This window comes from Leptodactylus fuscus, chromosome 11 (assembly GCF_031893055.1).
Source record: "Leptodactylus fuscus isolate aLepFus1 chromosome 11, aLepFus1.hap2, whole genome shotgun sequence".
NCBI lineage: Eukaryota > Metazoa > Chordata > Amphibia > Anura > Leptodactylidae > Leptodactylus > Leptodactylus fuscus.
The window spans coordinates 3,845,543-3,856,553 of NC_134275.1; the positions used below are offsets into that span (position 1 = coordinate 3,845,543).

At 44.6% G+C, this 11,011-nt stretch overlaps 1 protein-coding gene across 1 annotated transcript; it reads right to left on the reverse strand.

The window, feature by feature from the left end:
* Window positions 1-4,342: 4,342 nt before the first annotated feature.
* KCNE5 (potassium voltage-gated channel subfamily E regulatory subunit 5) lies at window positions 4,343-4,672 on the reverse strand. The gene has a single exon (XM_075259777.1). The coding sequence runs from the start codon at window positions 4,670-4,672 to the stop codon at window positions 4,343-4,345; it is 330 nt and encodes a 109-aa protein (XP_075115878.1).
* Between the last annotated feature and the right edge of the window lie 6,339 nt (window positions 4,673-11,011).

Here is an 11,011-nt window from a genome sequence, read left to right on the forward strand (position 1 = left end):
GTGTGAACGAGCTCCTACAGGTTTGTTGTTGAAGCATGTATTTTTTGTATATCATTTAATATTTCCAGTCCCGTCAGATGAGAGGGTTCACAGTCAGGACTTGTTCCTTCCATCTCCGCCATCTCCGCCATACAATTACTGCTCATTTCCAATAAATATTTGTCCAAGTGGATGAAAGGTTGTGTAGGATATGGCGGGCGTACAATGGGCATGTGCTGCGTCTGTGCGTGCAGGTATAAGGCTGCATTCATACATTACCTTCACACTATTTATCTTTGTCTATTGACTCGTGGGCACGATAGGCGAGTTTGTAGAAGGTGTATAGTTTTATTTATTCGCTTCTATGACAACTGGGAATGAGCACCAGGTACGAACCTTTACTGACTGCTCATGTTGGATTTAGATACCCGATATTAAGGGCGGTATCAATGCTGCCAACGCGTTTCTGTTGTCATTTTTGGGTGTTTCTTTTTCAGTCCGGGGCCCTACGTGGCATAAACAGGGCAGTTTGTCAAAAAAGTAATAAAGAGAGAAAAAAAAATGTATAGAAAAAAATATTAAAAGATTGCTTACCTTATTGATCCCCTTCTGTTCTTCCGGGTCCCTCTCAGATACAGAATGCACTGTTGCAGCCAGTGACCCCTCGTTCACATCTGCATTGGTATTCCGTCCGGGGAGAGTCCACATGGGGACTCCTCTAATGGAATAGCAAACGCATTTGCAAGTGCTGTGCTGTAGAAGCACACAGACCCCATAGACTATAATGGGGTCCGTGTGCTTGCCGCGCGCTGCCTGCACAAATCATGCAGACAGGAAAGTAGATAGCAAACTACTTTCCTGTCCGCATGTTCTGTTCCATTATAGTCTATGGGGTCCGTGTGCTTTTACTACACAGCACTTGCAATTGCATTTAGTATTCCGTTCGGGGTTCCCCATGCGGACTCCCCCGGACGGAATACAAACGCAGATGTGAACCAACCCTTAGATGCGTAGCTTGAAGTTTTAGGGCTCTAATGCAGTCTGTAATGGGGTCCTATGTACCTTGTGATATTTAGAATTGTAGTATATTTTATGTAACAGTGGGGTTCAGAACTCAAAAGCGACTACTACGGCTGCATCCCCTGTCACTATTCCCCTGGCCGCGGTGGTCACACATGCACGCTCAGTACCTAAGTACTAAAGGCCAGTTACATTGTATCTGTTACCAATTATTTGCAATTATTAAATCCAGATAGTGAAACATATCACTTTCCTCTAATCTGCTTTTATTTTTTGATTGTACATTTTTCATTTTATTTTCCGTACATGAATATGGGACGGCCATCTTGTCCGGGCTTCTCCACTGCCCTGTTAGCAGCATTTAGTGATATGCTTTACATCATGATCAATTGTCTATCACTTTTACATTACTATTGCAGCCATATTGTGCTATACTGATACCAATAAGTAACATTATGATAATCTATTCAATGTCTCTCTACAGTACATGCGCAGTAAATGTCAGTGTAGAGGCAACAAGTCTGTAGTAGTGATGGATCTCCAGGCACGTAAAATTGTAATAATAGCGCACTTTACTGCCTCCCTACTGGAACATGAGATGAGAGAAATAACATGTTCTCCTTGTGTCTGGAAGCGTCCGAGCCGAACAGAAACACGTCCTGGGCCATTAATAGCAATGACTGACATTACACTGATATATGTCTAGTCTGTTACATGAGATCCCTGCAGAATTATCCACACATACAATTCACAATGGTATAAAATATCCAGTGCTGGAGTTTGGTGTGTGTGTATATATACAGTATATATGTATATTGGTCTTATTTTGCAAAGAAGTCCTATGTGAGTATCTGCAAACTTCCCCTTTAAGGAAGTGTCCCCTGTGCACCGGTCATGTTGGCTTAATACTTGATTAACACCAGTTCTCCAAAGTGTATGCTGACCCCCCCCCCCCCCCCATACTTATAAATAGGGGCGCTTTATCTGCGGCAACCCCTTTACTATAAAGATACTGAGCAAAACATCTAGGAATGGGTTTTGTTGCTCTTGAGCTTTACAAAAACTTCCTTACAATGTCTGCTAGAAAGTCATCTGGAAAGGGTTAAAACAAAAACTCGTAACTCTACTTGTGAGCCATTTCACTGCTATGTCCGGAGGGCCTGTGAGGGTTTGGGTAAGGGGGTGTCTGCCAGTGAGGGGGAAGGGCACATGTGCTTGTAATTCTCCTTTCTGACTGTTTCGGCTCTTACCATAGTTAGAAATCATCTCGGCTTCATCAAATGATCATGTAGTTTCTCCTCAATTGATCTAAAGTCGTTGTCACAGAAAATTTAAGGGGAGTGGGACTATCCTTTACTTGTTTAGTGCCCTGAAAGTTCCCACCAGAGCTCCATCCATGTGCAAGTCATTGGGGAGGGGCAGTTAATACTTGTCAATGTAAACAATAGAGATCCCTGCAGTTTTTCGATGCGCCTTGTAGGGTCCCTGCAGCAGAATCCACTATAAACACTACTGTCTTCACTAACTATACAGGGGTCCTCCGACTTCTGGAGATTTACTACATTCACATCAATCTCCTCCATAGGCTTCATTGTATCATTTCATAACCTAAAACTAAAACAAGAAATGCGACTGTTGGATCATCAGTCTATACAATCCATCATACAACTATTAGAGCAGACGATACCCTGGAAAACCTTCCCATTCTGTGACTGGTTGAAGTCAAAATAGGTTTAATAAAATACAAACATTTTCTTAAAAAAAAGTTTATTTTCACGTAGTAAAAGGATAAATATTCAGAAAAATAGGATTTATTTTCCAGCAAGGGTTAAAATACACAGGACATCCCCCACATATCCCAGGATCCTGTCCCAGACTATAGGTCGCAATGTCTAGTACGTTGTGGCACACCCCCCCCCCCCCCCCCCCCCCCCGGCACCCCTGCAGACTTTCTGTTACAAGTTATTCTATATATTATATTATAAAACCTCGAGCACTTCTTGAAGGACCTGCCAGACCTGAACAGGCGACGTTTCCGGAAATAAATCGGGTAGAACGGTGATTTTGGTGTCCTATGAAATCACGCTACCTTTCTATATAGAGGAACATGGTGGATTCAGCTCACATTAGAGAAACAAAGGAAAGGATAAAAGAGTTTGCTAGATTATTTATCACAAAGTCTCCATGCATAAGAAACCCACTGTCCATATACACAGCCCCCATAATCCCAACTGTATTTGCAAATGGAGATCTCTAGAAATAATACAAGTATTACTGCGACCTGTCATCACTGTTCTAGGTTCTCTAATACTCGAGAGATACAAGTGTTTGAAGTGGCCGCAGCTTCCTTGTATTATATCAGGGCCCACCTGTATTCAGTGCTGGCAATAAACAGGGCGCAATAAAAAGAAAGTGGATTTCAGTGCAGGAATTCACAGAAAGGAGACAAAATGAGTTAATACATCTAGATTACAAAGTGTATCAATGACTAAAATCCTGCCAGGAAGAAGAGTTACATCTTAAGGTTGGGGTCACACATTATGGAAACACAGTTTTTTTGTAGCAGTTTTCTGAGTCAAAGCCAGGACTACATTGAGCAGACGTTAGAAGTATAAGAGCTTTCTATATATTACCGATTACATTTGTAGCCATTCTTGGCTTTGGCTTAAAAAAAGCAACAACAAAAAAGCTGCGTTTCCACAACGTGGGGCCTTAGCCTAAAAGTTGATTTTCTCTGCAGCGAGATTGCACCAGGTTACACTAAAGGGTATGTTCACTATTACAGTAACCGCCGATACAACATCATATAAGTGGATTAGAAAGAACAATGGTGTCATTAGACGTCCATCTGAGGCTTCACGTTACTTTGCAAGACCAATGTGCAGGAAAATGAGAAGTGAGGCAGAATAAGGTACGTCGTGGGCAGAAGGGAACAGTGCCTGCTTTACTATAGAACTGGACATGCAGTATTTAGCCATCACGTCATAGGGTCCACAGCGTTCTTGGGAAATAAGAAAGTCTATTCATTTCCAAGGGCGGCAGATCAGACTGTGCATATACAGAACACTGAGGACTTTGCACTTGGATATAGCAGAACAGACCGGCTTGTTTCACGTAGTACTGATGAAGGGATCTCCGGTGACATGAAATACTGCAGAACTGTGCAAAACCATCAACCAAGTGTGAAATGACTTTAAGAATGACTTAAGACTTGGCACAAGATTGCAGGAAATGACTTAAAGTCCATTTATGTTTTTTGGAAGACGTAACGGTTTCTAGGAGAAGCAGAGACACCTACGTAGAGGGTGGCAGCTCTTAAACAGTTAAAAGCTTCTGGTCTCTTTTACAACAAATGTTCGCTTTCTATGCTCCCCCTGTGAAGGCTCTCGTCCACCGGAGGAACTGTCTTCTTAGCGTTGCGTCCCCATTCCCGCTCTATATAAAGATGGTAAGGGTCATCTTTAGACTCTTGTTTTCTCGATCTGGTGTAAGCCAGAATAAGTCCTCCAGCCAAGCAGCCATAGAATATCATTATGAGGAGGATATACAAGTAAGCGTCATCGCTGTCGTCCTCTTTGGACTGGGTGCTGGTGTTATTGATCCGGTCTAGCTCCTGCAACATCTGCACCAGGAGTTTCTTGAGCTGGGAGGCATCGCTGCAGTTAAGATTCATGGTAACTCCACAAAGGTTTCGTAGTCCAGGTGAGCTGGAACGTCAGAGGAGACGGTGCTTGTTTCTTCTTACACGATGGTATCTGCAGAAAGAAAAGAAGAATACATGAAATAGTGCAGGTAAAAAGAAATCCATTATGTGGAATATTTCCCGTCACAAGAGCAGACCTGGAATCTTTTTGTTGTGCACATAGTCCAGTGAACACGTACAATACAGACACATATAGCGTGTCCGTGCAGCTGCCTGCATAGCGTGTAAAGGAATCACGCCCACACCCACCTCCCCACCCCCCAGTTAAGCAACCAAGCCTTAAAAACAGGATTTCTACACTACAGTGATATAGAACTACAGTATATATATAGAACTACAGTATATATCACCCAAAGGAATTGCTACAGAGACAGAAATGTATCTAGATATGGAAACCAATCGTAACACTGTATCACAAAGTCCTGTATACTTCTCCCATATCTGTATAACATAGCGCTGTATCTGCTGTATACTGATCTATGGTAACGCTTATAAAACAGTTACAAGAACCAGCTGAATCCGGAGCTCCAGGATGCAATAAAACATTATCTGCAGAACAGATTTACCCCAGTACAAAGAAAAGCAGCAGCGCCCTGGGCAGGATGGGAGATGCCCAGATAAGTCATACCAAGGTCTTCTCTGCAGAGTGCCCACTGTACAATGGGGGGGGGGGGGCAAAGTGTCTGTACCAAATGCCCTCCTGAATTGTAGCGCTGCTCCCGGGCAATTGTAATTCAGGGCTGCAAATACAAAGCCTGGGACTGCAGGGGCCATTACTATAGGCTGAAAACTCCAAGGTGCTGCAGTGTCGTGGCCCTACAAGGAGCAGAACCAATGTACAGAAAGAAGTGGAGGACTATGGGGTAGATTAGAGGTGATGTTCTAGTTGTCATCAGCTCTGCTACATTCACTGGACTTACAGCATAGACGTCCTTTACAGGTATTATAGACTATAATGGGGTCTGTGTGTTTTCCGCACAAATCAAAGTGTAATACTGGTCCACACTACCCCGGCGCTGACACGTGGCCACTTATTGCAGGTTATCATTTCTGTACATTGTATTTCTAGAAAAAGAAGAGACAGTTTCTGTAATAAATTCACAACCTATCAGTCATTACAATAACCCGGATGCGTTAGCCTAGGGCTATGGCGTCACTTTGCAATATCCTGATACTAAAATCCCAAATGATGTAAATGTGGTCTGCTGAAATCCAGCACGTGCGTCCACCCATCAGCGTGACAATGCCGTCTTATGGCGCCGGGTTGTCACATTTTGTGTAAAAAATTCCCCATTTATACTTTGCATGTTGTTATATTGCTGCATTTACTTATGGCGTTCATTCTTGTGCATGTAGACTTAGTCCCTGTTCACATTTGTGTTCGGGGACCCCTCGAATGGAAACCTATATGCATTAAAAAGCAGTTACCTAAAGTGTGAACATAGACAGACGCTAACAGAGTATATGGTGGTAATACAGTCAGATATGTAATAGGATCCTGCAGAATCCAGTCTGACCACCTGAGGTGTAATATACTGCCCCCTGCTGACCTCACACCTACCTGCTATCAGCAGCACTGTGTGTATGAGAGCCGAGGATGGCTGCGGCAGTACGATACTACTAGGGCACAGTACACACCTCCCGCCCCGCTGAGCCGGCCCCGGCGGGTCACGTGCTCCTCCTCAGACCTCCCGGTGGGAGGACCGGGCCCCATTATAGTTTTGTTTTTGGAGCTGTACTCGGCCACACGGAAAGTCTGTGTAGTGTGTCCGGTGCCCAGCGCGGCTGGAGGAGGATTAACCCCTTAGTGCCCGACAACACTTCAGTAGATTCCCGTCCGCAGGATTTAGGGTCATTTTCCTCAAAGGAGTCGATTTAAAAACCTAAAATGAGCTTATTGTGTAAGGGTCATTGCGATACGCTGCCTTGGGGTGTCCGTACAAACAATCCTATGAATTGATAGAGCCGCAATATTGGAAAGATAAAGGACCTGTCACAACATTTGCAGGTTTTCAATTTGATGCAGACACAAAATCTGCAGCTGTACAGGCCCTTTAATCCGCAATGAGTACATTGGTGTGCACGAGGTCTTAGGGTAGGACCACCGTACCCTTAGGGCTAGTTCACACGGGGCTAGTGTCTGCGTATTTTGGTCCTGATTTTGACACAGGAAGAGCGTCAGAATCAGGATCAAAATGTGCCTGCCGTGGCTAGCTGCAACTTCCGACAGTTGTGGCTTCCCACTCCGGAGTAGGCACAAATGAATGGGCCTAGTCTGGAGGGATTGTCTTGATGCGGACGCGCCGCGAGGTCTCCCCCCCTCAGGACTAAGCTCATCTCTAGTCTACAATGTCATCCCAAAAATCAGTCAGCAGTCAGTTCTGTACAGGCCCGGCTGTCTAGTGGTCCTTTACCTTGCTCCACACTACACCATACTGTACATGAGCTGTTGGATCCACTGGATCATATGAGATCAACTGTCAGCACAGGGCAGTTACATGTGACACCAGGACAGGACTATAGGAACACGTCAGTGAATCTCAGGGCATATGGCTATGGTGTTTGGATATGACCCCTGCCATGTGACTGAAGATTACACTATTGCATCATTCCTCTGTCATAGTGTGTCATATCCTATGGGTCAGCCGTTCACACCAGTCATTGCTGCCGAAATATACACAGAAGATGGAGCCCTGCCCTATGTATATCGCGGCCTATGTGGCTAGTCAGCAGGGGTGTTGGATCCTAACTATCCTCATCAAAATCTGTAACCTAAAAAAACCCCTTTAACCCCGACCAATAAGGAATATACACAAAGACGTCTGAGATCAGATATTGAGGATATGCAAAAAATTCTTGAAAAACATAACGGGCAATAGGACGCCTAACGGGGTGTAAATCCTGACTTATAACGTGTGCACATACATGCACCAGATGTGTTCTTGCCAGTGATGGAGATACCGCCATAGTAGTCGCTCAGGGGCCTGCTCGGCTTCGGGCCATTGTAACAGCTGCTGTTTTTACTTACTGCTCCCCACAGCCGCCTCAATTTCCCCTTTAGCCTATACTAAGTCCTGTGCCCTATACACATGGGCATCCATAAGGGAGCATTATACCATGTAGGGGGCAGTATACAGTGTTGGCGGCAATACCTTATGGGGCCAGTCTTTGCTAGTGACGTCCCTAGTTGTTGCCACCTTATTTTGCGTTTTTTCCCTACATCTGACGCTTTTTTTTTTTTTATCTATCAAGCACCAATTTTTAAGCATGTTTTTAAGAAAAAAAAAAAAGTAAGATCACTCTGCGGCTAGATTCACATGACCGAGTTGTCCGTGTGTTTGCTAAATTTACCAGCCTGACCTTCATGACTGGAGCGGGACTTATAGCCTCAGTTATATAGGATACCTGGCGTCCCTTCCTCCCAGCGACATATTGTCCTGTACAGATTATAGGGTGACATTTGTGCAAGAAAAGAGAAATGTTATTGTTTGTATAAAGAAAAGTTGTGTAATTTTCCAATATACTTTCTGCATCAATTCCTCGCAGTTTGGAGATTTTTGCTCGTTGTCATTCATTCTGCTTACCGCTAGTGGATGAAATTCTGACTGTGCTCGTGTGATGTACAGTCCGTGCTCATGCGATATACAGTCCGTGGCCATGTGATGTGCAGAGTTTGTCTCCATCCAGCCCCGGCCATCATGCCTTCTCCCTGCCATGACACAGCTACAATTACAACCAGGTCGTCACAGGTCAGATCCCACCCATGGCGGTTTATAGAGGTGCCAGTATCCTGTATCATTAATATGTAGCACACAGATCTGTAATATTTTTGTGTTCATGAATTCCTGAGCTCAATTTGCCGAAGTATGGAGCTTTTTTTTTCGTTTGGTTTTCCAGCCATTCTTTGACACCTGTTCACACTAACATGAATAAGCCTTTTCTAAACACATTAGATCTTTTTATTTTATCGGAAAATGATGCCCTAAGCTATAACATGATGGCGTACACTACTAATGGCACTTAAAGAGGACCTTTCACCACTTTTGGGCACATGCAGTGTTATATACTGCTGGAAAGCTGAGTGCGCTGAATTCAGCGCACTGTCGGCTTTCCCGATCTGTGCCCGGTGTAAAGAGCTTACGGTGCCGGTACCGTAGTGCTCTATGGTCAGAAGGGCGTTTCTGACCATTAGCCAGAGACGTCCTTCTGCCTTGCGGCGCCAATCGCGCTGTGCTGTGGAGCGAGGAGGAACGCCCCCTCCCTGTGCTCACACAGCTCGTCCATAGACGAGTATTATCAGGAGCGGGAGGGGGGAGTTCCTCCCCGCTCCACAGCACAGCGCGATAGGCGCCGCGAGGCAGAAGGACGTCTCTGGCTAATGGTCAGAAACGCCCTTCTGACCATAGAGCACTACGGTACCGGCACCGTAAGCTCTTTACACCGGGCACAGATCGGGAAAGCCGACAGTACGCTGAATTCAGCGCACTCAGCTTTCCAGCAGTATATAACACTGCATGTGCCCAAAAGTGGTGAAAGGTCCTCTTTAAGAAACAGTTTCAGGTTTGATCTGTTTGTTGACATGAATGAATGCCACGTATTATAGTCACTAATATGCCTGCAGTGTAAAGGCTTTGTGCAGTTGTGTCACATCAGGCTCATGTGTACAGTCCCTTACCTCCGCGCTGATTGTGCCGCTCTCCATCACACTATGTGCTGTGGGTCTAAAGCAGTGCCAGGATCTGCACCCTCACCATCCCCAGTGGTTATTCTGCATTAGGACCAGGTCACTAGATGGGATTTCCTCTATATTTAAATCCATAGACAATTGTAAGCTAAACATTTTGCAAATACAAATATTTAAAATTTGCAAAAATACAAATTACATTTATTGTTTAAACTATAAAATTAACGATGTTTATGTTTGCAGGAAACCCCCTTTACAGCTCCAGGAACAAGGCAGCGCTGTGTACACAGAGCCTGTATGGTAGGGAACAAATCCATAGGGACTCTATAGGTAGCTAAATGGCTTTCTTCATGTTACCTTATTATGGAGAGAGTCTTATCTATAAGCAGTCCTCCAACACTTCTGTAATGCCCTGTTCCTGTCTGGGGAGAATCTAACCCCCACCGAACGGAATACAAAGGCAATTGCAAGTGCTGTGCTAGCACACGAACCCTATAGACTATAATGTGGTCCGTGTACTTGCCGTGCACTGCCCACACGAATCATGCGGACAGGAAAGTAGATTTTGAAGTATTTCCTGTCTACACGATCCCTGCAGAGATCTGGCAGTAATCACACAGACCCTATTATAGTCTATGGGGTCCATGTGCTTTTAGTGCACCAGCGCTTACACTTGTGTTTGGTATTCCGTTCGGAGGGAAGGGGGGGAGGGGTCCCCGGATAGAATCCAAACGCTGATATGAACGAGGGCTAAGTTTGCCATACGATGGCGTAATGATGATGTCACAGAACGATCATTATATGTAATCAGAACACCTAGGATCAGCGAAGGGCACGGTGCCAGATGACAATTTTTATAGCTGAAGTAGAACTCTGGCAGTGAGTTTAAAAGGTTTTCAGATTCTAGGAAATGGAAGTTCTTGCACGTGCTGTTCCCGTTTCAATCTGTTCCAGCTGAAAGGCTCCCGATTACTTGTTGTGACGATATTGCAGGAATACCAGGAAAAGGGGCGTCCTCAGAGATTTCTGCATTGTGGCAGGTTACTGGAATGTAGCAGTTATGTAACAGGGGAACATCGGAGACTCCTGTATTGACTTGTTCCGAAAAGAAACATTTTGCATGACATCCGTCAAGGGATGGGATATTGACGCAACAAGTGTGCAGGCAGTTTTTGAATTTGTGGAGGAAAAATGGACAACCATACCTCCCTCTGCAGTAAGTAATGGTTCCCTCAGGGCCCCATGTGGCATAAACACGGTATTTTACAGACCCTGCAAATCTTTCCACCCATTGTGGCAAAATACGGGCAGCGGAGTGATATAACAAGACTTTTTCACAACGTGTGGCCTTGGCCTAAAGATGTGTACAAGGTCAGGGTTTCATATGCAATTTTGGATGTCAAAACCAGGAGTAGAACGAAAAAAGGAGAAGTAACACTGGTCTTGGCATCAAAAACTGAATCTAGAAACCGTGTCAATACATTGTAACAGTATATAAGCACTGGAAATAATGAGGCGCTGGACTTTTTGCAAGGATAGATGGCTATGGTGTCCACCTGTGAGCGTCTTCTGGTCTCCGCAGAGAAACAGTTTTTTTTTTAACCAGACACAATGTCCTGCACGTC